At 33.4% G+C, this 26,912-nt stretch overlaps 2 protein-coding genes and 1 long non-coding RNA gene across 4 annotated transcripts in view; 1 reads left to right on the top strand and 2 right to left on the bottom strand.

Annotated features, from left to right (window-relative positions):
- Positions 1–140: 140 nt before the first annotated feature.
- LOC148613556 (uncharacterized) lies at positions 141–7,620 on the bottom strand. The gene is made up of 5 exons (XR_015923413.1): positions 7,409–7,620; positions 3,072–3,200; positions 2,243–2,397; positions 1,227–1,293; positions 141–757 (listed from the first exon to the last, which is right to left on the bottom strand). It is a non-coding gene; the product is annotated as an uncharacterized LOC148613556 (long non-coding RNA).
- Positions 7,616–17,512, top strand: LOC148613555 (uncharacterized protein CXorf65 homolog). Of its 2 annotated transcripts, none has more exons than XM_088586933.1 (6): positions 7,616–7,755; positions 9,889–9,975; positions 11,757–11,873; positions 14,477–14,551; positions 15,254–15,295; positions 17,315–17,512. In XM_088586933.1, the coding sequence occupies exons 1-6, from the start codon at positions 7,731–7,733 to the stop codon at positions 17,419–17,421; spliced, it is 453 nt and encodes a 150-aa protein (XP_088443059.1). In that variant the 5' UTR covers positions 7,616–7,730; the 3' UTR covers positions 17,422–17,512. The 2 variants fall into 2 exon arrangements, with proteins under 2 accessions (XP_088443059.1, XP_088443058.1); XM_088586932.1 differs by having other exon boundaries at positions 11,754–11,873.
- A 3,262-nt stretch (positions 17,513–20,774) lies between these two features.
- The window catches only part of LOC148613554 (nucleolar pre-ribosomal-associated protein 1-like), a 46,805-nt gene continuing 40,667 nt past the window's right edge, over positions 20,775–26,912 (bottom strand). Inside the window, exons 30-34 of the mRNA XM_088586930.1 lie at positions 26,743–26,886; positions 25,450–25,559; positions 24,108–24,269; positions 21,527–22,170; positions 20,775–20,933 (exon numbers count right to left, since the gene is read on the bottom strand). Coding sequence (XP_088443056.1) covers positions 20,860–20,933; positions 21,527–22,170; positions 24,108–24,269; positions 25,450–25,559; positions 26,743–26,886 — 1,134 coding nt within the window. The 3' untranslated portion in view covers positions 20,775–20,859. The remainder of the gene's footprint in view (positions 20,934–21,526; positions 22,171–24,107; positions 24,270–25,449; positions 25,560–26,742; positions 26,887–26,912) is intronic.

Below are 26,912 nucleotides of genomic sequence, written 5' to 3'. Positions count from 1 at the left end.
CACAACAAATACACCCAAGTGAAAGTTTTTATTTGTGGATAACAACCTTTTCCCCCATTTTTATACCCCTTCACCTGAATTGACAAGTATTGTGTATTACCGTCCCATTTCCCCCCCCCCACCCAAAAAAAAATATATATATATATAGTTCAGTGTCTGTCTGTCTTTCCATCCTCCATATTTTCAAAGGTTCTATTTCAAAATTTGTACAGTTAATTCGTATATAAAAATCACAAGCATATTACGTTGTTTTACAACCCCCTGCCATTTTTTTTATTTCCAGATGAAGGGAGGGACAATGCATAGAAAGACATCGAGAAAAACACTGTAAAAAGCTACACTGCACTGCTCATCAGAGTGGAAACACTGGCATCTCCCATCCCAACAACCAAATGAACAACTATATCTTCCATGTCCTTAGTATTTAGCACTTCCATTTTCAGCCTTGGCTGCTGTTCTTTATGGGATTAGTATGTCTTGGTTTATAGATTATAATTTGTGTGTATATTAGGAAGTACACAATGTGTGATCTAATTTTCTTGTAACATCCCTTTTTCTGCCACTACAATCCCAGCCAGTATCTTCTGGTACAATATCTCTGTCTTGTTTGAGATGCCAACTGTGACAAAATCTCCTATTTCGTAGTCCTTTACATTGGTATTTTCCCGGTGTAGTAATGCGCACACATTTTGTGACAGGCCTTTTTTGTAGATATATCTGCAGTCTCTCTTACATCGGCATGTCTCTTCCTCGTATTCTGTGAATAGTTATATTCTCATTATCTTTCAAGATATTTATTTTACAGCAAATAGTTGCTACTTTTTCAGTCTGCATGCAACCCCTAATCATTTAGGAAAATTTTAAAGATAGGAAACCACCACAAATTCCACATCTAATATTTCTATATATAATTACTGTCACATGACTCCGAGGTGCGTCAATAAAATTAAAGAGTTTAACATATTTAAACTTTGTAAACACAGAGTGATAAAATTTTACAGGAAGGTTTAGACTCATGTTTTTTCTAGTTTGGAAATTGGGGGGGGGTGATGTAGGCTAGGTTGTCAGTGTGTCTGTCTCAATTTGTGGATGCAAGTCCTTTGAAGCTTCTCAACAGATATCTAAAAAAATTGTAGAATTATTAACCACACAATATTGTGCCACCATTTGCTAAATTCATTATTCACCAATTCAATTGAAATTACTGAAAAGTATGTTTAACTAACCGTTTCTCCATATTCATGGTCATTTATAGGTGAAGAGTTCATCATCTTTTCAGACTTGTTCATTGTCCTAATTTGCAATAAAAAAAAACTAGAGGTAGGGTTTTTGCAATAAAAATATTTTTTAGCCAAAATATTTATGTCATTTTAATGCAATATTCAGCTGAATTGAGTTAGTCCCTGGCCAGTTTTTTTTGGGTTTTTTTTGTTGTTGTTTTTTTTGTTGTTTTTTTTTTTGTTATGGAGATTATTTTTTACATTTATGTTTGTAGTATAGATATTTTCGTTCCCTAAATATATAATATGTATCACAATGCTTAATGGTTACTTTTTAGAAACAGGGACGTAGGTTTGTCTAAAGTGCTTTAGAATTTAAAAAAAAATGGATCAGGTAAAATTTAACGAATTTGAATAGAGTTCTTGCAAATACTGTTCTAGGCTTTATTTGAACTATGCAAGTAGCTTATTAAATGAATATAAGGCCAAGTAAACTTAAATTATAGATTTTCAACCTCCTCACAAAACATGGGGCGGGTGGAAGGATTTTATTCCCTATTTTTTTTATTCTTTTCAGATATTTACTGGCCTAATTTTAGCGATTTGCGGTAAAAATATGTTCTAAATCCAAATTCTCACCAGTTCCAGAGAGGAAATTTCATTTAGGCACCAAGAAATGAAAGATTTGTGAGTTATAGTAACCCAACACTAGAAACTGACGCAAAAAAAATTTAAAAAAAACACCATGACTTTGAAATTCCCGCCAATTTTTTTCATCTTTTTTTTTTTGGTGGGGTGAAAATCCATTAATCATTTTTATTTGGCCTATTGTCCCCTTCCTATTTTGGTTGTTAAACTTTTTTCTCTCAACAATATCCTTTTTCGCCCTTTGGGAGAAGAGGAAGGACTACGGGTATATTTTATCATGTAACTTCAACTGTTGATATGAAGCTACTGAAAGGACATTAAAACGTCGTCATATGGTAAGTTTTGTGTGACAACTAAAGGGAAATTACAGTTACCTTTTGTCTTCTGAAGTTGAATTATTTCTGGAGGTATGTTTTCCCTCTGTTAGATTCGTAGAGGCATTTTTGGGAAAAGACCTGGTGGTCTAACACTAAACGCTACTTCATACGGGTGGAATTTATTGTTTCCTGCCAGGCTGTATTAAGTTCATCTGCTTCGAAAAATTAATAAGTTTTTATTCAATTTACCTTTTTACTTTGTAGTGGCGCTGTTGTTTAAGTTCTTTGATTTTCAATTTCAACGAACTGACAATTTTCAGCAACAATTCAAATAGCTTATAATTGTAATAAAGGAGATTAGGCCCATACTAAAAAATAATCCTTGATTCTCATCCAACTTGTCTTCTAAAATTTGGTAGGGGAGGATGAATGTTACTTTTTATTTTTAGTACAGTAACTTCACTCATGCCATAAATCTGGCATTGTTGTTATCATCTAAGTGTGCTCAATGATCAATTTTATTAGCACAAACGTGCTTAATACAGCTCTATCAATTTAAGTATATGCGTCTATACTGCAACATTCTTACCAGTTTTCGCCAATTTGGAACAATTTTTTAAAGAAATGGCATGTATTATAAATAGGTGTCCATTAAGGAATATAAAAATATAACTACTGTCGGATGAGATAAATCTGAATTAAAGGTTTTATATTAGTCCATTTGAAGCAGTGAGCTAATTGTTCACAGTATTCTAGTTGTTCTGTTCCTTGTATTAAAAAAAACAGGTATTTCAATATAGGGGGTAGTTTAATAACATGTTGCATACTCGCTTGGTATGTAAATCTTTAAAAAAGGGAAATTTCATTTTCTTTATAGACAACTTACCTTACTGTTTCTGCTACCTCCTGTGCACATTTTGATTTCAATAGCCACACTATATGAAGTTTTTAATAGTGGTCCATGTAGTGAAATATGCGTTTTATCATCATATGTGGTCATATTGATCAGATCAATCTGAAATAGAACATGAATAATTTTTAAAAGGACGTATAAAATTGTGTATTCACTGAATATATGAAAATAGAAAGGTAAATATAGGGAGATAAAATAGATAAAAAATCAAAGATAGAAGTCTTCAAAGTCGTCAAATGGTCTTTTCAAATCTCAGATTGTTTCTACGATTCATTACGTTTAATCTGATTTGAAAAGAAAAGGAATTGATGTCCCGTACTGATCCATCAGATAAATTCACATCGAGATACACTGGCAAAACATATTCTCGAGTTCAAAATATGGAAGGAGATGCCAGTACCTTTAGATATAAAACGAAAATATGACTCTTACGGGGTGATGGATCGTTAAAAACGATGCGAAACATAACAATAAATAAAATAAACGTCTAAATATGTTTAACACCACCAGAAGATGGTAAAATTTAAATTGAATATTTCGGATAACAGATATCCTTCCTCAGCATAAAACTCATAAAACTATATGAGCATAAAACTCACAAAACTGAACGAGCATAAAACTCACAGAGTTCAAGATCAAAACAGATTCAGAAGCTGAATAGCGTGCGCTGTGGGTGATTGTACCTTTATCAAAGGCTCACATAAGCAACTGATGAGGAGCCTGAATGAAAATAACAAAGAGGGTCTTTTTATCAAAGTTACAATTAACTGTGGAAGACAATTTGAAAAAATAAAAAGTTCAAATATAGTAGTACGGCGTATTGATGTATAGCAAGTAGTGCTGTACCAGCCTTAGATCCAAGACCTAAAAATGAATTATTTGTTCTCGTTAATTCCATCTGGAGAAGTTTGCAATTTCTTCATCCAAAAGCTTTCCCGAGATACTGTTTTACATTTTGACCAGTTTTTATTATGTTCTATGATCGTCACAACAATGTTGTGGAGATCCTCCTGGGTGTGTCCGGCAGATCTAAGATGGCGACTCAGAGGGAGGTCTGGTTTGCATTTGTAGTCACTGCGATGACCATTCATACGCCTGTTGAAAGGTTGTTCTGTTTCGCCAACGTACTGCATACCACATCGGCACTGGAGAAGGTATATGGTATTTTCGGTTTTGCAAGTTTCGTCGCAAAAAATGGCAAATTCCTTTCCAGTGCAGTAGCTTTTAAAAGTTTTGGTGTGCAGCATCTGGGTACAGTTCTTACATCTCTTATCTCCACATGGTCGACACTGGTCCGTTGTATTTTGTTTAGACTGAGATGAAATCTCTGCCCTTACTAGGACATATCTTAGGCTCCTCGGTCTACGGAATGCCAGGACCGGGGCAGATATAGATCGGGGATTTGAACGTGCTAACAAAATCAGCCGTAAAGATCTCCTCGAGTACAAACCTAAGAAAGAAAACAAAAGGGTCCCTTTTGTACTTACGTACCATCCAGCCTTTGGGAAACTCTCGCAGTTACTGCATTCAAATTGGAAAGACATTCAAAAACATCCCAAGCTCTCCAAGCTCTTTCCAGGGGCCCCGGTCCTGGCATTCCGTAGACCGAGGAGCCTAAGAGATGCCCTAGTAAGGGCAGAGATTTCCGTCGTTTATTATATAAGATAAGATCTGAAAAATTCCCAACGTTGGTCGTTCCCTCCGCGGGACTCGAACTCGTACCGCTGTGACATCTATGGCAACACCGCCTGCACAAAGTCCAGCACCCTAGACCAATCGGTCAGCTAGACTACATAAAAATATAGCTTTCGCTGGCCGGGTCATTCCTCCTCGTAGGATAAATCTAGGACTGCAACTTAGCTGAACGGGACAGTTCATGTAGGATAGATGATCAAATTAATGATGCACGTCACAACAAATCAATATTATACAAACGTGTCAGAATGTGACGTCTCTATTCGCTACACAGCCCTATCGGATCAAATTGACAAAGGGATGACAATGTAAACTTATAGAAGGGTCTGAAAAATTCCCAAGGATGTTAGAACTGCCAAATTTGCGACGTAAATTTTTGGTAAAATGCTGTTGCGTTAAAAAATGATGTTAAAGCTTAGCTACAACAGGGAATTTATACTTCTCACTTTTTTTATATTGTACGTTGTTAAAAGAATAACATGCTGTAATGTATATTTCAACATGGTCATATTTTATGTGAAAAATTAGAATAATATTTTTTTTTCAATTTTATATGCACTTTTTTGTTTATTCTAATGTTTATTCCTATATGATTTGAATATGTAACTAAATGCTAATCATACATGTATTTTGCTACTACAATAATAAATTAGTAGTGTTTTAGCAAAGTTACTGTAATGAGCAGAGATACTGTATATCTAATGAATATTAATAATACATTCTGTTTTTGTTGCATATGCAAAAAAAGTTATATTTTATACTTTTGGTACGCATAAAGAATCATAAGCTATACCCAGATATACAATTTAATATTGCTATAAAATACAGACCCATCGAAACCTGCCGGACCGTCGGACCTGTCCGGTAAAATTGTCCCGGGTCCGGTAAATACACGTTGCTTGTCGGCCCGGGTGTCCGATGTTTTTTTTTCTTACGTTAAAGAAGATTTTCTCAAAACTGAAGTGTTTTTTGTGAATAATAAAACTAGAACGTTTTAATAATTACGTGAATTAGTCTACAGTCTAGAGAGATAGTCAATCAATTTGATTGTAAACAATAATATGTAACTTCCGGTTCATTCGCTACACGACATTTCGTCCTTTGATATATCGTCCCTTCCGTTGTCTCGCTACTCGTTTACATGTGAAACATGCGGTCATTATATTGTCAAAATAATAATGAAAAAAATAATAAAGTATATTTCTTTTACATCGAAATTGATAAAGATTAATAATTGAACATCTGATAAAACAAATTTTCATTTGAAATTTTGTTGGGTCGAACTTATTTAACAAATTAACAAATTCAAGAGCCCATACCCAGTAGTTTTAAAATCAGCTTGATAATAAAATGTACTTGGGGATTCCCACCCCCCATCAAAAATGTTAGCGTGTCGATAAATTGTTCAGAGTTTTTTCGGTCAGACAAATTGTCGTTCGGTCAGACAAGTCATCACCTTGTGTCTGACCGAATGTCAGATGTGCTTAAAAAAATTTCGATGGGTCTGAAAAACAGCATATGCTACTTTAAAAAAAACCTCTAGGCACGTAACTGAAAAAAGGTAACCGAGATAAAACAATTTAGTACATGCTATTTTTAGCATATGTTACTCTTTTTACAGCATATGTTGATAAAAATAATTTTTAAGATTTTGGTAAATCATATACAGAACTGCTTAAGACTAAGAAATAGTAAGGTAGTACAATCCGCATGATAAATGGGAACGGATGCAAAATAGTGTTGTAATATCCGTTAAAATTATCAATTATATATTAAATATTTTAACAACTGTAGATTGTAATCAGTTGATCTAGTGTATATATTTTACTAATACATGTAATTAATCAAATTTTGGCAAGTGGAGTAGAAATGAGGAACTATACTCAGTCTGGCTTAGAATCTATGACTGTTTAAAAAATCGCAAAAGGCGGAAGCAGGTCTAGGATTTGGACCACTCCGTCCGTAACCGAACACTTTAATCACAAAAAAAAATCAGTTTTTACGCTGTATAAGAGATGCAGATCCTGTATGTTTTCGCACGGAAAAATAACTCCATGTGAATATGCTTAAGTTTTCTTAGAATGAAATATTAAATACAAAGAAAAGAAATGGGACAGCGTATTTCAGAATCATGCGTGTAATTTTCAATTGTAATAGCAAAAAATATCATTAGAAGGAGTAAAACACTTTATGAATCGGGAAAAAAGATTAAAAAAAAGAAAGAGACAAGCACCACCAATAATAGCTATATTAGAGGTGAACGAACCTTGCTTTTAAATACTAAAGCCTTAATTTTCTATGCCAAGATATGGCTAGTCAATAAGTGCAAAATCTTTTAGCTTGATTCACATTTGAATCTCTATAGGTTCAAAGCTTAAGGAATTATAATCCTGCAAGTAATTAATTGCTTCATTATTTTTTTCTGGTGTCAAGCAATGAGTACTATTATTTGTTTCCGTATTTTTTCACTGCAAACGAGATAGTCCTACTCGGGAATCGGACAGTCTAAATCGGAATAACCAAGCACCAAACAGCGTCTGACGTTCGAAATTTACTCTAGAAGCTGCAACTTATCTGGAAACCTGAGTCAATATACTAGGCTACCTTACAGTTACCTTGCGTATTTGAAGTATCTAACGGAAGCTATCAGATCCAGGATACCAGGTCATCGCTGCAGCCAGCCCTCTCAGAAAATGCTAGAATATTAAAAGTAGGGAAAAAGTGCATGACTTAACGCGATGTTAACCGATTGTCAAAGGACGTTAGATTTGAATAAGGTCCGAGAACTTCGAAATGCTTGTCTGCAGGGGTTAGTACAGTCTCCGAAACAGGGGTTTGTAGCACCTACACACCTGTACTAATATAGGCAGTTGGGAATCAGTCTTAACGACGTTTAATATAGTTTTTCTTTAAATTTGCCAGTTGTTTAAAAGAAGAATGTTTATCTTAATTGAATATGGAGGTGAGTTATTTCATAGAGGTAGCAGGGGCTTTGATCAAATCATCACATCAAAACAAAATTATTGAAGGAACTTTGCTGCAAACGTTGCATTTTAAAGAATGTCACTTTTAATTGATAATGTCTCATATATGATTCACACAATTTTTCACACTATTTGATAGAGTAATCAAGGGAACCAAGGTTATAGCGGTAATCTGAAAAGATAAAAATTCTGATGAATCTTCAAATGAGACAGTGGACCGTCTCCTAAATCAAACCACATCACAAGAACATTTGCTTGTAGATTGTATACTTGAGTCATGACTATGCTTTATTCAATTAACTAATTTGAATTTTGAATTTGAAATTAGGCATGCACAATAAGATACATGTGTCGAGAAAATACGATAAAATTAACAACCCGTATTTCGTTTGTCACAGACCTAGAAGCTCTTGATAAGTTTGGTGGTCCTGTGCTATGCATACTATCATTAATTGGAAATTATGTGATGTTAAAGGAAGCCAAGTTTCTTAAATTTTGCCTGGATGGTTTAAAAACTTTGAACCATATCCTCATAATAAGGCTCATTTGCCTAAACTTATCTGTCACTGCTCTCGAAAGTTGGTTGTGAACAGTTAGTTCATAATTTATTCTTGGATTTGTTGTCAGTTGAAATGTCTAACATCTTTGATATTTCAGTATTGGAATTTTCATTTTTTTTTTTTTTTTTTTGTGAACAACATTTTTACCTTTCTCGTTGCTGGAGCCATGATCTCAATATTGACCTTTTTGAAACCAAGAAAGCAGACGATCAATATCATATAGTGACGTAATTTGATGACCTTTATCTATGTAATTTATTAGCTACAAAGTATAATTTTATTTGTTAACACGTACCTCGGACATAATATGTTCATTAGCAACTTGGCGGATGGTTCTGGTGTCGAAGAAATTTGATCAGGGCTGGATGTAGACACTTTTAAAGGAGGGGTGCCAGGTCATCATTTGCCATTTTTTTTTGTCAATTTTACACATGAAAATGACAAATTTTCCAATAAAAGGGGGTACTAACCCCCTGCAACCCCTCCCTCCGGATCTGCCAGTGGAAATGGTGTCTGGTATTTGTTTGATTGCATTGTGCCAAGCTCATCCTAGAATAAAATTTACGATAATGATACATCATAGAATAAAAACATAAAGAACATACAATAACCAATATAACACATACAAAGTAAAAATAATTGAAAGTAAATGAGCAACTCGGACTCCACTAAAACTTTGAGCGTGAACCAGGTGTACCGGTCGGGTAAGCGTCCTGTTTTTCTCGAAACATCCGCCGAGTTGTTCAGAAAAGACCAAGCCCGAAAAAGACGAAAGAGGAAAGTAAAACTGACACGTTGAACAAATCAATTTTCATGGTGCAGAATAGATACAACGTAACGATCACGACCATAAAACTTCTGTAGTGATGACTTCAATTATGTAGCAATATAACCCTGTTCCAGAAGCCTAGTTGTAAAATGTCTTGCGCGGTACAAAAACTCGGCAAGCTCAAGCATATTAACCTACATGTATGAGTTGTGATGTGAAATCTCCATATGCAGGTGCTGAAGGGATGTTGACATAGGATCAGATGAAAGGAAAGTTGACAATACGGAATGGAAAGTCATCGCGTTTTTCGTATAGTTTAGTCAATAAACATATATGAATACACAGTGCATAAGTAGACTTACTGTTCATAGTAAAACTTCTTAGCGAAATGCATTACTGTATTTATACTGAAAATGTAGTACTGAGACGATACTGTAAGACGCAGTACAGAAAAACCTACTCAAGTTAATTTCCTTTATTTTTAAAATATTCCTATATGTGTCTTTTGGTACAAAATCGATGACGTTTAAGACACTACACTGTACGATAGTATTGTTTATAGTCAGTCGTACATGACTCAGTCATTTTATAATGCCCTTACCAATTGAGTTCAAAATTAAGAGTTTATTATTCAGTCGTTTAAAACATTGCAGTGATAGGGACATGAGAAAGTACATCTATGAAGTACTTCTTTGCTGATTTGTACCCATTTATTTAAACTGCAAGCAGTCCTATAACTTTCATTTTGAAGCCAATTATGGTCTGTTTTTTTTTTACTACAGACAATGAAAATTTGATTGTTAATCCAAACTGTTCAGCTAAAATACTTACAGACTATATTGTAGAGAAGTGCAGACTCCCAAAGACCGGTAAGTTAAACAATGTTAGATATTTGATTCTTATTCAATTAGAACTTATTTGGATGTTGCACGTTTAGCTAAGATCTTGCTGGGGTAAAATTGTTTAGCATGATGAGTTGTACCTATGCGGAAATTTTCAGAAAGATCCGTAGACAGATGAATGAGTTATGGGTTCTGAAAAGGATTTTTTCAGATTTTTACATTTCAGACTTTGAAAATATTCTCCTTTGAGACAAATTGTAGATGGATTGTGACCAAACATGGTATGAATGTTTTTTTAAGATATCATTAACAATCTTTTATCTGTCGAAAACATTGCCACTTCTACTAAAAATTGAGGATTTGTTGAAATTACAAGAAAACCAATGGGTTTATCCAAATTTTTAGTGGTGAGCATGGTGAGACGGACATATATCAAAATTTTCATAAAGATCTGTTGTTCTGGTATTGCCCTTGAAGAGTCAAAAAATGACTATGCTAGTTTTGTTTTATAGTATGAAAACCGAGTGGATAACTGAGATGCTCTCTATTGATTAAATGATACTTGCGACTATAGTACGGTAAGGTCAAGAGTCCAGCTTTATAAAGCTCAAACGACTATTTTTAACCAGGTGAGCGATTCAGGCCCTCTACAGCCTATAGTAATAGTTCGTTTTATTGTTGTATTCTCCCACCATTGGAGGGTTGAGCGATCACAAACATGTTTAACCCTGTGTTTATTTTATGTTCCTGTCTTCAGTCAGTAACCTGTAGTGCAGTGGTTTTCGTTGTTTTTCTCTGTTCGTCTTACGTTTTTTTTTCTATATATTAGGTCTTCTATCATTTATTTTTGAACCTTTTTAAAGTATGATTTATAATATAGTTTTGTCCATCATAGAAGACCGCGTGGTGACCTGTAGAAGTTTAATTGTTCCATTGCTTGGCTTTTGGTGGATGTCTGTCTCATTGGCAATCATACCACATAAATTCATATAAAAACATGTTTAGGGTAGTTAGAGTGGCAGGAAACAGACATGTTATTTTATTTCTTGCCTTATAAATTCGTAATTTGGCGTTTTTGTGCCATCCTCCCGGGTGACTGGTAGTTCAAAATTGTTCTTTCGGTTCATTAGTGATTCAACAGATTTTAGCTTGTCTCTACCTTTATGTAGTAACTTAGTCAGCGAATGGTTGTGTTGGAATCTTTTAAAATTGTCTTCTACTGATTCTTTTTAAACTAGAATATACCGCTGTTAGAGGAGCCAGTTGGTAATTAGTTGGTCCTTCATACGAGTATTGTATTCTTTTGTGCATTTGTAACTCCATATATCTCCACTTACATTGAGTATAGCGACAGTGAAATCAGTTAATATTATAAATGGTTGCATTCTGCACGACAAATTCATATTTGATGAAGAAAGTTCAAAAATGAACTGAGTTGAGATAGTGTGAAAAGGTAAACTTTATTCACATTGACATGTTGGGCAATAGAGGGAATGAGTGGACCATTTCAAATGAATCTCATGTGTTAGTATATTTTTTGCACTCACTGCAAAATTGATAAAATTAGCAAAGGAAGAGTCAGATCAGTTTATGATATAATTTCAAATTATGTTGATGTAACTTTTTCATATCTAGGGGGTGATATGTCTTAAAAATTTTCTAGATACGCAGGTTTGTCTGTAGTTAGAAACTTTTGGTGAAATTGAATACGTCATGTATATTTCATAAGCGAACTGTTTGGCTTCCGCACGTACAGGATGAAATCAAAAGCTAAAGTCTTTTTCTTTCTTTTTGTTGAAAAACAGCAGTCATTGACTTGACGGATGAAAATGCTGTTTTAACAGATATGTACGCGAAAGACCCGATGGAAAATGCTCGACATTGGTTCGTTGCTAAAAACACGTATCTTCTGTGCACGATAGAAAGTAAGTACAACTACATGGACATGCATCTTGTAGTCAAATAGTAGATATTTCACAAACTTGAAAAATTTGGAAAGCAGTAATTTGTTGTGATTATATAAGTCGTCATATGCTTAAATATACTGCAAATATAACTTGCAAGCCCTTATTCCATATGCATAATCTTCAATCATTTAGTAAGAAATATTAGTAATCAATTTCTATTCAAATCTTCTGATGAGGTTCCTTTTTTCCAATTACAACCCATCAAACTATCGACCTATTTCTCTGTTGAAGTGCATAGATAAAGTCATGAATAGAAAGAGTCATTTTCAAATATTACATAAATATCTGGATTTTAAAACAAAATAATCAAGTTTTGTCCAGGTCACTCAACAAATCACCAATTATAATGATATACATGTACCACAGGTGTTTAGCACTTGAAAATTATCAGATAGTATGTGTAGTATTATGTGATATTCCCAATGCTTTTGAAAAAGCCAAGAGGCATTGCGGACCATATTAAAAATTAATGGTTTCTTGAAACCTATTAGGATGGTTTGAAAGCCCTATATCAGATTGAAAGCATAGAGTAGACTACTTTTCGACGAAGGTACCTTAAATGTGGATGTTCCTCAACGATAAATTTGGGGACCTTTGCTTTTTCTTATGTATATCAATGATCTAGTAGATAATAGAGAGAGTCTTTCAATGTTTTTACCAACGATACAAATACCTCCCTATTTTATTCTTCAAAAAGTGTTGATAACATAATGAGAAAAAAGAAAAAAAAATGATCTAACTAAATTTTAATTAACACCGAATCCATGTTCTCCACACAAGAGTTATACATGTATTTCTAATGATTGTAAGTGGTGGAATGAACATATTTGAATGTTGACCAATTTCGCATATATGATTTAAATAATGTTCGAAATAGTACCGTGGATGCAATTTACAATTTTCTCAAGTACCACAAGATAGCATGACAAGTGGTATAGCGAAGGTTTTTTCAACCTAACTCCCGTTTTCACCTTGTCAGTTCCATCCGTGTGAGCAGAAAATGATGAGAATTAAGGGTTTTCTCCCTTTATTTCCAACAGACGATAAAAACATATTCAAACGAGTTCGAATGCTTATAACACCAATTCAAATTCAGGAAAACAAATTTCCTGGATTTATAAAAGATCTCTATAGAAGCCTGAATGATATATAGAAAAAAAATATTTCCAGTGTCAGTTAAATGTGCGCCGTCAATTCTATATAAACCCCTTTCACTTTCCCAAATATCGGGATGTCCTATACAAAGTCCCAGACTCAGATCGCTCATTATTTTCTTCACTGCGATGTTTATTCTTTTTTCTAGTTTTTTTCTATGGCAGAATGGTTAAATGTAAAATGACGGTAACGCCTGTACAAAGTTTAACTCCACACAAACTTAATATAAGGTGTAGGAGAGCTCTGAAGCGTAGTAAATCTAGTAGAGCTCCTTCCTCTTTATTAGGCCTAAATAATTTGAGCCTATGTATATGACAACGGCATCTGGATATGATTTTTCCTTAAATAACGTTCTATAGTCGGAACAAAACCCTCCCCTCTCATACCAAGTGTGCCGTATCAGTAAGGTCTTATCCTATTCGATTCCAGTCCTCTATTATATCCACAAATTCGAAATCAAACTACGAGTTTAATTTCTTGGGCTAAATCTTCAAAAGATGGTTCGGAATGGGCTCTCACTGGATCTGCGTGGGCTAAAGGGGCTAGCTCTCTTAATCTCTGAAAATAACGAGATACTTATATAAATACATCGGTTACGCTATCTTCAGCTGAACTCCAATGTAGAACTTTTAATCATATAATGTTCTGCAGTAAAACCAATATCCTCACAAGACTCGTAACTCTGTGTGACTTGCTATACTTTTTATTCAGAATAGTGAAAACAGTTTGATTATTGATAAAAAAAACAACAACAAAAAACAGATTTTTTTTGTTTACGATGTATTTGGCCGGAATGTACAAGGCAACAACTACCGGAATTAACATCTGACAAAAGACTTCTGTTTTCCCAATCATTAAGCATGAGCCCGATTTCCCTTAAAACAAATCCCGAATCCTTTATATCTTCCCCCTGCACTATAGATCAATAGATCCCATATTGCAACCAAATCTCTAAATCTCCTTTCATACTCCATTTCTTTGTTGTTAATGTTGTTTTATATGGCACGTTAAATCTATCAGTCGGCGACTGAAAGTTCTGCCTTCAATAACCTGGCATGTAAAATTCATATAAATCTATTTAAGAATGTAAACTGTACCAGTTGATGGTAGCGAAGCCCAGCCCCCAGGATACCTAAGGCCGACAGAACAATTCGGTCAAAGTATATCTCATACTGCTGTTTTGACGCTTTAGCCTATCCCAAGACTTCATGCGAGTCTGCGAGCGTATACTATTCTGAAGGTAAATTTTATGAAAAAAAAAATCGCGCTATAATTAGAAACAAAGCATTTCCCCGCAAAAATAAACGCGATCGGTTTTGAAGTATTAAAACAAGGGCAATTACGCTTCCGTACATATTATTCATATGTTCTTGAAAATGAATATTCAATTTGATTTCTCGTTCCAGTTAATGAAGATAAATCAATAAAGAAGATCACACCGAGTCTAAATGAATGGGAGAAGAAGTATCCTTTTTTAGAAAGTGAGTATCTCCGGTCATGATTCTGGAAATGTAAAATGAAACGAAAGTAAAACTAAATCTGTTCGGTTAAGAAGCATGACAATTTACGAAATATTTCAAATAGACCTTTTTCAAATTTTAAGTTAAGGGAAGTCCAGTTGACTTTAACTTCAAATACTTGATTTATTGGAGCTGCGGTAGATACTTGGATACTTTTACAGTGGCGGATCCAGGAGGTGGGGGGGAATTGCAATCTTTAAAAATTGTTCAAAAATTGTTCAAGACACCCGCATAATGCAGGATTTGGGGTTTAATATTTCAATTTTTTCTTAGGGGGCATGCCCCCACCCCCCCTTAGCAAATTCGGATCACTTCGTGATACTCACCGGTGATCTAGTCAAGAAATTTTTTTGGGGCCCCTTACCTAAAACTCTGGATCCGCCACTGTTTTAGATACATTTATGGAATTCTCCAATGAGACCGCTAACCAGGTTGTCGTTTGTTGGTGGGATAATGTCAATAATAATAATAAAATCAACTTAAAAGGTAAAGAGGGCGCATTTATATTAAGACTCTGTAGCGCCTACTAGATGAAATGAAATAACGAACTTATCATTATTACCACTATCTATGAAAACAATGTTTGTCTTTCTTTTAAATAAAGTAAAAAAATGATTTTTTTTTTGTATCATGTCTTTGATGTTCAAAATATTTTGTACCTAGGGAAACTACGACACAGAGACAAGAAAGCAAAACAAGAAGAAGGTATAATTAAATGAATTTATTATATAGATAGCAGTGTTTTGTCGAATGTTCCCAATAAAAAAATCGATGACTCACGCTAATTCGGTAATTTCACTCTCGGACTTTCTCCCGCAAAAACGTCACAACTTTGATATCAATCCGCCAATCACAGAATTTAAAATTCATGTTGAAAAAATCGATTAATAATGAAGAAAATATATATAATAAATAGAATAATCAATTGGTTGTCGTGAATAACTAAAACATGATCACTCGTGCCAAAACGCTTTAGGATTTAACTCATACGCGGAACAAGCTCCACACACTCATTAAATTTATACTTATTGTAGACGTTCTAAGACACTCGTGATAATATTTTGGTAATTCACACTTTCCAATTCATTATCCTATTAATAATGTGTTAGTGTGTACTGTTAACATTCAATTTATGTTCTTTTACTTTAACAAAACATATACATTAATATGTCTGGGTGAAAAAAAAAGCCTAAACGATATATTTCTTCACCAATCACAAGGTTTTCATATCATAGAGAGAAATATCTCCAGACCTGTTCAGTTGTGAAGTCATCCATCTGCAACTTAACACAAAGAATATCGTCCCTTCGTTATACTAACACATTTTTCAATGAAAGATTATAAAAAACTTTGACAGTATTAAAACACGGTATTGTAATGAATATGAATTCACCTGAGAATTAAGATTTTTTTTTATTGAAAGAGTAATCAAGGGAACCAAGATTCTAGCAGAAAGCAAAGAGCAAAGACCAGACAGGAAAAACAGACACGCACAACAAAGAACATAAAATAACCAAAATAATACGTACAAAGTAACAAAAGTGAATGAGCAACTCGGACTCCAATAAAAACTAGGAGCAAGGACCAGGTGCACATGGTACAAATAAAAGCTCCGAAAATAAATCAAAATATTACTGCAAGCATAAAGTAAAAGGTACAATTGCCCCATTACTTATACGTGTATGGTATGTGTACTATTTTAAGTTTTTTTAGACTTGAACTAATGTTTCTGAAACTTTCTTTCGACTAAAATATTGTGGTCATTTCTTTTATCTCCTTGAGTAACATAGAGCTTTCCCAATATTGCCTGAATTTCTGTGGTGGCATCCTCAATATATTTTGATAAGGATGTCGTTTCGTCATAGGACATACAATCACGTATTATATTTTTACGGTATATTTTAATATACAATGAATTTAATAAACAGACTATGAATTCAGTCAAAATAAGTGTCGTAGCATTAACATGTGACCAGACATTTTTTATGGTATTTCAAGACAAAAAAATTGTATTTATTTTCTGTTGTATATATTGAGTCAGCTATCATCGTCAGCAGAGTTATTACCCTTAAGCAAACCTCTAGGATGTAGCGTTGAGGTTTTCATCGTCCTGTCAATGACTTCTGAAAATACCTTCTGTGGCTTTTGATTGCAATTATATACTCCAGCACTACTAGAGGTTGTCTCAGAAGCTATTTTCTGACCATCCTAGCCTCTAGCATCTGACATGTTTAAAGCAACAGCAAATGTGAATAAGCTAAATATGAGTTTTAGGGTATGAAGGAACGGAATTCCAACCGTTTATATTGTACATGTAGGAATACCAATTATCCCGTTTCTTAACGATTAAATTACTTCGTAAGTTTTCCATGTAATATAAATACAAAGATGTTTCCACACGTCAATTGACATTTTCACTGCATCTCTGGTACCCTTGTTGCTCCGATATTCTTATGTATGTATATACTATAGCTACCTTTGACTAATCTGAGTCATGGCAATTCATGGGCAATATACTGGCATAAAGCTTACTTCATGCACTCATTTTCCTTTTAAAAATATATAAGCAAGCTTGTGACAACTGGTGAATGAGGTAGCCACATTTCAAATCCGTATCAGTGATCTGCACATAAACGATCAGCACACTTAAATTTAAGTTAATTGGGACACATTAGAAACAACCATGTTTGAAGATTCCAACATTGTCTCGATATTATTTTTCAGAACAGGCAACAAACATTACAGGAAGTAAAAAGGATGCAACGATCAAAGCATCGTCTATACATAGCAAGAAGAGTGTTGGGGGCAAGAAAAAGAAAAAACAAGGATAGAGCTGTCCAATCAAGTTGAAACATCAAGAGTTTTAGTTGTTGGCTTTCCTAATTCACCATTGAATTCTTGTTGTTTTTTAAAAAAAAATAATATTTGTTTCTTTGTGGTATAACTTAAATGAATGTGTTACTCATATATTGTTCTTAACAACATAAAAATATAAGAAAAAAATAGTTTTTAAAAATTGAAATAAAGAGCAATGCAGAGCGTAGCATGATACGACTGCAGCATATCGAACTACATGTATGTTCACCTAGGGGAAGTGTGGACACAATGTACGGACTTTCAGTGCATTATAACCAAAACAGCTGGTTTGGACACAATATAGCACAAAATTTATAATTCAATTAAAAAAATCATAATGGGTTTTTTGGGGTGTGGTCCCATTGACCCCTTATAACTTGAAAACTGTAAGAGATAAATGAAATCTTATCCAAAAATTCAGTCAGGGATTTTCATGTGGAATCCAGTGGAAAAAATTTCGAAATCGCATCAAAAAAAAAAAAGAATACTTTTCTTGGGTTGTGACACATTTGTCCCCTTATACCTCGAAAACTGAAAGATATATCTGAAATTTGATTGAAAACCGCAGGCAGGGACTTTCACAAGAGTACAATAAAAACATATTTGCTGTCATACTGAAATTGGACAACAATGAAAAATTACACGAAGTCTGCTAATCCAAGAAATACACCTTATTTATACATTTGTAAAAAATCCTCTCTGTGTTTTTAGTTGCACAGATGGTTGGTGGAGGGACAATGGAAAATGGTAAACCCTTTAGGTTTTACTTATGCCAAGACCGGCCTATACAATTGAAAATGACCAGTTTGGTTTTATGGTAGTGTGCTAGCCTACAGTTTGAGAGGTCATGGGTTTGACTGCCTGCTAAAAGAAGACACATTTTTGGCTCTGAATTAAATATTAGTTCCGTATAAGCACATCAGTATGTCGTTATCAAAGTTCACTCCATTTTGGTCCATCTGTATTAAGCTGGGATATAATGTCCATACTTACTCTAGAGAGATTGTGGAGATAAACGTGAATCATTCTGTTTGTTTTATTGCCCATCCATCTGTATGTCTATCCATCTGTTCACCTTAGAAGGGTTACTTCCTCTCAGCTGCTGAATGGATTTTGGTTAAACTCTGTAGACAGGTTAGATATGTTATGTACATGGACATGATGTTAGATATTTTATGTACATGGACATGATGTTAGATATTTTATGTATATGGACATGATGAACGATAATTAAGGACAACTGGCTACAAACTGAGAGAAACGTTTCAAACATTTTTGAGTCCAAGTAGGGTGTCTTACTGCAAACTTACATAATTTCTAGTCTTATTCTACATAGCATTACCATTACAGCTTATTTATTTTCTTTGATTTTCACTGAGTATCACAGGTGTGGTTTAAGTTTTTGTCTGGGGCTATTGCCTTGTATTCATACAACCACAAAAAGTTTGTGAAAGAACATTGGTATGGCACTGTCATCATTGTAGTGTATGCACTGTCATCATTGTAGTGTGTGTACTATCATCATTGTAGTGTGAAATTGATAAATCATAAACATGTTTTCAAGTGTACTGAGAATTAGGAATCTTATAAAAAGAAATTTAAAATTATACCACACTTTGCCCCCCCCCTAACTAGAAAACCATAAAAGATATCTGAAATCTGATTGAAAAATACAGGCAAAGATTGTCATGAAGATTCAGACCAGAAAAGTTTATTTTTTAGGGTGTGGACCCACTTTGCCACCCTGTAGACTGACAATCTATTTGGGTTCTGTTAGTTAAATATTCTTACAAAGAGATGTAAAAAATTAAATGAGAGCTCACATTAATAGAAAGAAATAGTACATCAAAGTATTACAAAAATTGGTGGAAGCATTTTTGGATTATTGTGTAAAGTGTGAACAATGAACAGAAAGACGGACACAGTTTCTAGGAATTCTATGTATATATGTACAACTAACACGACTAAAACTTTGATATTCGTAGGGATGGATGGTCAAACAAGTAAATATATATATATATGTATGCGTGGACTAAGAATTTATCATATTGCTTCACAATTCAATCAAATTTATTCTCATCCCAAACCTTTTCTAAAACTGCTGATTATGAGGAAAATTAACAAAGTTACCAAAATAGTCAATTTAAGGATATAATAAACAGGCAAGGTAAGACATACCATGAAGTGTCTTAATGTGGTGATTGCATGAGAATAATATACTGACTTTAAGTCCTCTTTACCATGTTTTGGCAATTTTGCTATTTGTTTTATTTCAAGACAAAGTATTTTTGGGAGGATTGACCTTGCACAATGATGTCACATATTGAAAATACATTTCATCATTCCATTGCCTAGATCACACATATTTTCATTGCCTGCAACACCAAAGAGTCAACATATACCCATTAAGTATACATTAAATCATTACTTTTACAATTACGATTGTTTAGTATGTCAAGACAGGTATACTTACTTGTATTTTCACCCAAAAAAGAAAATTTACAAATTTTTGTCCCTTTAAATTTTCTAATTCTGAAACAATAAGGCAACAATACTCAAATTTAATTCCAGCCAGACTATTGTTGCATTGCAAACAAGTTTTTCCCAGCCTTATCTACTAATCTTATCCCATTTCATAGCTTAGTTTTATATGCATTTTCCTTTTATTTTCCATAACAGCGAAAAAAAATTCTTATTCAAATGATACTTTTTTTGAGAAAGAGATATGTTTGGTTATGATATTTGAAATTGTAAATAAATTTTACAATATATTTAAACCAAGGCTACTTTCAAATTATTATTCAGAGTATGATTTTGTAAATTTTACTTTCATTTGTATATTAGTGTAAGTCATGTTTGGAAAAGGTTTACATCAAGATCCACTTTTGTTAGAGCTCAATTTCAAATAAGAATGTTCTCTTCTTTTCAATGGTGTTTTGACTACCTTTTTTTTTATTTCTAGAACTTGAATTGACAGTATTGTTGAGTATTTAAAAGATTTTATTAGAACTGGGCTCTGAAATCATACATTTTGTATTAATATCATTGGCAGATCCAAGGGGAAGTGCAGGGGGTTTGCACTTTCATTTTAATTAGAAAATTAGTCATTTTCATGTGTAAAATTGACAAAAAAATGGCAAATAATGTCCTAGCATCCACACCTTTTCTGTCACTTAAATAAACAAAATTATTTTTGTATTTAAGTGTATCTAATCATTATCTAGGATTTGTTAGTAGACTATAATAATTCTTGCTGTATGCCTATGTACATAAACTTGAATCTCTCTTACTTTATATTGGTTATGTTCTATAATAACACTATAAATCATCCAATTTATGTTTTTATTTCTATTTTTGTCTGCCTTATTACACATGTAATAATCTGATGTCCATTTCTTGAAGTAATCATACTCTCATACTTCATAAGATTTCTGAACTGTTAACCATTTCTTCAACACCAGGTTTGGTTTTTCTTTTGTCCACATACCTGTTAAAGACAATTGTAGAAATTTATCTGCAAAATAACACCCATGAAGGCAGAGCAAATTATTCATAACACAATCAAACAAAAATACACTTGATGCAGATGAGAACAGGTGACCCCAACATTTTTAGCTGACCAAAGGTTACTAAAAATATAGCATAGGGGTCAGACTGCAAGTCAATTTTGAAAGGATGTAATATGGTACATTTTTTTTTGTAAACCTCTGTCTGTCTGTCCGAACAATAACTCCACAGTGCCTTAAGCCATTTTAATACAACATTGGTCAATTAACATTCAAGGTTATTTTTCTCTATTTTGCAATAATTCCCTAGATCCTAACACTTTTACTCTAGCTATTGTCTAAAAACCAGAAACGTGCTTGTTTCATTATACATTTTTTGACACTGAATTCCTAAACAGATTAAGGTAACAACCTCCTAAATCAATACAAATTTAAACTACGATGTACAGAACCATGTGATACAATTTCAAAGAGAACCATACAACTTTAAAGTCTAATTTTATAAAATGCTTGTTTTTCACCACATTATCCTAAGCAGTTAGAAACTGATGCCATTGAATACAATGTATCTTACCTGGAACTGAAATCTCACTAAAGTTTGAAGTGCTTTCCAGTAAAAGAACTAAGATAGAATTGATTAAATTTTTAGTCTCATCTCCTAAATGCACATCTTTGTCTTTCCATCTGTTGACTACACTACCATATAACTGAATCAACTGCTCTGTCATAACATCAATATAATTATTAATTAGAATTGTCCCAGCCAGAAATGGTAAGGTATTTAGAATCCATTTTAAAGTAGGCTCAATAAAGTCTGTGTCCTTTGAATATCTAACAATATCTAACATCCATTTACTTATCTGTAAGCAAGTTTCAATTGTCTCTTCTGACTGATGTAACTTATCATTATCTGAAATTGTTTGTCCAAAAGGAGACCACAATAACAAAACTCTCAAAATAAGAGAATTTATATCTTTATGTGAAACAAGTCCTTCAAAACCTGATTGGCCTTCACTGTTATCCTCACTTTCATTAGACTCTACTTTCCTTGTCTGATTTGCTATATCCTTGATGGAACAAATATCAGCTAAGTTCATCATTGGAGCAATATAACTATGTCCTTGAACTTTTAATTGGGTACAAGTGTACTGAGAGTGTTGCAGAATTGATTCCACAGTTTCCAGAAATTTTGAGGCAGCCAACAGTGATACACTGTTACTGAAAAGTTTAATGTAAAACTAGAATTAATGTGATCATAGCTGACTAAAGGATACCCCAAGCACCCTTAACAAAATTCCAAATATCAAACTTCTAGAAGTTTCCACTTAATCCAACAATTTTGTACATAGCAAATCATGCACTGTATGCCATATACCATTGTGCAATGTAATGAATATTCTGTATCATAAATCCTATAATGTAAACTGGAACTGTGAAAAATAATAAACATTTCTAATTTTGTTTGGTTGAAAAATGACTTCATGCTGCAATATCTTATTGAATGTATACATTTTAGGCAATGTAAACATAGATGCATGAGACATAAAACATAGCATGGCCATAGGTCCCTCACAATGGCACATTAACTCCTTGAAATCTTGAAAACTTATTTTCGAAATACATTTTTCTTGGTAATATTTTGTGGTAATTATCTAAAAGTATGCCTAAAATTTCTAAATAAGTGCAAGTTTTAGAGAAGTTACATCCACAAATCGTCCAAAATTTCCAACAAAATTCACAAAAACTAAATAGCATATCTTAGAATGGTTTCAGTCTCTTTAATCTTTCGTTTTATTGAAAATCTGTACTTTTTTTAACTTTGATCTTGTTGATAGATATTTTTTTACTTCTCCTACATGACAAAATATTAAAAAATGTCCTTCAAAACATTGGAAGTGATTATGACCTTATCACACCTTCAATAGAGTATTGAATGAAATTGATGTCACACACCAGCAAATAAGTAATGACCTTGACAAGAAATTAACTTTCAAAAAATTAATTATTTTACCTTAAGATCAAAAGTCAAGGTCAAAGATTACCAACTTTTGTATGTGACACACCGTTTTCATATGATCTACCTACATACCAAATATCAAAGCCTATGTCAGAAGGCCAAGACAAACTTTGCATGGGAAGAAGAAGAAATCACACAAAAACTTCTGGGGAAGGGGAGAGAAAGAGTAACCAAGGGAACCAAGATTCTGGCAGAAATCAAAAGAATGTGATCCAGGGACAAAGACCAGACATGGAAAACAGACAAACACAACAAAGAACATAACATAACAAAAAAAATACATTAAAAGCAATGAAAGTAAATCAGCAACTTCAACTCCACAAAAAACTGGGAGCATGGACCAGGTGCACTGATAGGGTAATCAAGACATAATTATTTTAAAAGAGTAATCAAGAGAACCAAGGTTATAGCGGTAATCAAAAGAATGTAATCCGGGACAAAGACCAGACATGGAAAACAGACATTCACAACAAAGAACATAAAGTAACTAAAATTATACATACAAAGTAACAAAAGCAAATGAGCAACTCAGACTCCACTAAAAACTGGGAGCATGGAGGAGGTGCACCGGTAGGGTAAGCATCCTCTGCTTTTCTAGAAACATCTGCTGAGTTGCTCATAAAAAGTCAAGTCCAGGGTACAAAAATGAGGAAAGGAAAACTATGACCCATTGAATAAATCAGTTTTCATGGTGCAGATGGATACACCATAACAATCCATGAGTTCATGATGACGACCATAAGCCTCCAATTTTCAAATGTCAGAGTGACATTACACCTTAATGAATCAAACCGTCTTTCATTTAAAAAAAATGTTTTTGGCTCCTAATTTATAAATGGTTCAAGTCCAAACATCCCCCAAAACAAACTTAATTTGAAGACACTAAATGCCTATATGAACAATAAGGAACTATAAAATAGTTTTTAATAACTGGAAAATTGTGATAATCCACAGACTTTAGATGGACAGCAATTTATGAAAATTAATACAGTTTTTTTTGGTGTTGTCTTAAATCAAATCAGGTTGAAATTGACAAAAAGTTACCAAATCGAATCAATGAGTGAAAATCAGCTAAGAAACTTTTCATAAAAGCTCATTTACATAAAGAACTGGTCAATCTACTCATGCCATTGTATACCTAGTTAATTTGAGTAACTGTTTACAAGCAGTACACATCTCCCGACTGAATGCTGGAGGCAGAAATCTTGGTTTACCATCAGCCATCTCCTGTTTATTACCCAACATTGTCTTCCATAGTGTATTTACAATATCAGTCAGAATATCAAACCTTTTGTTCTCACTAAAACCATACAGCACAGAATCAACATTATATCTTAGAGTTATGTAATGTTAAAGTTACAGTTGCAGGCATTTTAAGTCTGGTATAACTTAAGAGGCTGACTATGTAAAATTCAGGTAGATCCTATATGGTTGGTTGGCACAGGGTAAATTTTATCACACTGAATTTTTTGTTCCAATGTAAGGTTTTTATGATATACATGTATGTCGAATGGTAAAAGTGACAATGGATGACTCGGAAAACAATTTTAAAGTTCCCTCACAAAGCAACCAAATTTTGCACAAAATTAATGAGTTATCTCCCTTTTTCAATGAATTTCAATGCTTTCTGTTATTTATTTCTTTTTAACCCTTGCAGAAAAAAAAAAAAAAAAAAAAAAAAAAAAAAAATTTAGCTTTGAGAAAGGATGCACTTGTGTTATGAAATGGATGAATTTTTTTTTAAACAAAATTTGTCATGTGCAACCCATTGCCTGGTTTTTGCATGGACACCCTCTTACCAGTTTAACTACAATTTAATTGATGTATCTTGTGAAGGTTTTTAATCTATTTGGTACTTAAATAACTGATATTATGACAATTAGTGTTGGTTTATTGTACAAAAGTCTTTCCCTTTATTTGTACTTTTTTGATTGAAAATACATTTTCCTGTTTGTTGCTAATAAACAACACATTACTTGCATGCCTGTTAACCATCTCTTTAGGAGGGAGACTCCTCTTTTTGGGTCAATCTCCCTCTCTGAGAAAGTCTCCCACATGGGAGACACAAATCTCCCTCTTCCACAAATCACCTCCCAAATCTCCCTCTTAACAGAAATATTGCACAAATTATATTCTAAATGGCTTATTAAATTAATATAAATACAATGTCAGTGTTTATGTAACATAATAATCATTGAGAATCAATCAACAAAAATTAATCCTTTTGCTGTACTAATTACTCACATTTTGATTAGAAACCTGTACTAGATTAACAAGATTATCACAGATTCTATGTCTTTGTCTTATATCTATATACTTGGATTTCTAGCAAAATTATCCTTTTTTTCTGCAGAAAAAGTCACCATGCTAAATCTCCCTCTTAGGAAAGAGGGGGATCTCCCTCTTTGACCATTCAAAAGGTTAACAGGTACGAGTAAAGGTATTTCTTCAGTTTTCACTACCTCTGGGTAAAAACTTACCTTGTACTTATAACATTGATGAACCAAGTAACTATCCCATGGTTTTTGGTTAACTCCATAGCAACAGTGCTCTCCTTACAGGCTTTGTGAAGTATCTTTAAGACAAGTACCTGACAATAAATGAATAATTAACAATAAATCAACTCCAATGCAGCACTCACTGTAACAATGCTTGATAGAATTAAAGATAAGATTGTTAGTAATGAAGATTATTCAGGCAAGGATATATATATCAAATAACTGAATATTTAAATTATATTTAAAAGGCCTATCAATGTGAACCATGTAGTGATTGTAACCAACCAAGAAAATGTAGGAATCACCTTGATATCTGCTGGGGCCAATATTCACCAGTATTCGTGCAATAACTCTATAACATCTAGCTGTCCAAGAAGTAGATAAAACCATCAAATCATAGAGATTAAATAATTAAATATGAAGTAGTTGTACCACAGTTAGTTCAAGGTAAGGAATATGCCTGAATTCACTGAATTATTGTGTATTGGACTGATGTTTTATACCAATATCAAGGGGACGTGATGTGTCTTTCCCAAGAAATATGATAAAGTATTTATTTTGGATGGGCAGAGGTATAACAACTAACACACCCATACCATATGAAGCCAGAGTATAATAAAAAGCTTTGTGGAGTGCAGCATGATACAACTGTAGCATGTCAAACACTGATCACTTGGGAAAGTGTGAACACAATACTAGTTTTTGAAACACTAACAGTTCAGTATGGACACAACAACTGGTTAAGGACAAAAATAACCAAAAATTAATATGTTAATTTCTTAGGGTGTGGACCCTTTGACTCCTTTTAACTTTTAATATGCAGGCACCAATATACATAAAGAAAAAAATTCCAAAGAAACCAATTGACATCTAAAATCATTAAAATTGGATAAACAATAAGTGTTTCCTATCAATTCTAATGATAACACCCATTTTTCCCCTTTTCGCCCCTTATTTCCAAAAGGGGTAGGGGTAAAAACCTCCAAAAAATGTAGGGCCATCCATCCTATCCCCAGAAACAATGTGTTAAATTTTCAAAAAGATCAAATAAGTTTTACTCAAGTTATCGTAAATAAACTAAAATAAACAACAATGTCGATGACAACAACAGTGTGCTAACATTATATGAATGAAATAAATTTTGTGGTTGTATAAAATACCTGCATTTGCTGCTCAGTAACTTGTTGTTTTTTTTAATATTAATTCAGAACTCGTGCAATTAAAAATATCTTGATTTGCAAAAAGTTAAATATACAAAATATTATTGCTATATACCTGTGAGGCTGAGTCACTAGTTGCTGTGTCGAAGTAACTTAATAATAGTTTGAAAATGTAACGTTTTTCATATATCCTATAATCTGCTGTTTCTCGTATACAGTCCAACAGTAAAGTTAACATCCATCCTCTTTCTTCTTTATACTTCAATAGCAGTAGAAAACATGGGT

This window comes from Perna viridis, chromosome 6, assembly GCF_037379345.1.
Source record: "Perna viridis isolate PV_CMFRI_1.1 ecotype Kerala chromosome 6, ASM3737934v1, whole genome shotgun sequence".
Taxonomy (NCBI): domain Eukaryota; kingdom Metazoa; phylum Mollusca; class Bivalvia; order Mytilida; family Mytilidae; genus Perna; species Perna viridis.
Note: the sequence above shows the minus strand (reverse complement) of the source record. Positions and strands in the feature narration are given on the sequence as shown.

Coding starts and splice junctions, on each gene's coding strand:
- LOC148613555 (XM_088586932.1), top strand. CDS start 7,731: ATGTTTATCTTAATTGAATATGGAG. Junction 9,976..11,753: donor GTGCAGACTCCCAAAGACCG/GTAAGTTAAACA, acceptor GTTGAAAAACAG/CAGTCATTGACTTGACGGAT. Junction 11,874..14,476: donor TCTTCTGTGCACGATAGAAA/GTAAGTACAACT, acceptor TTCTCGTTCCAG/TTAATGAAGATAAATCAATA.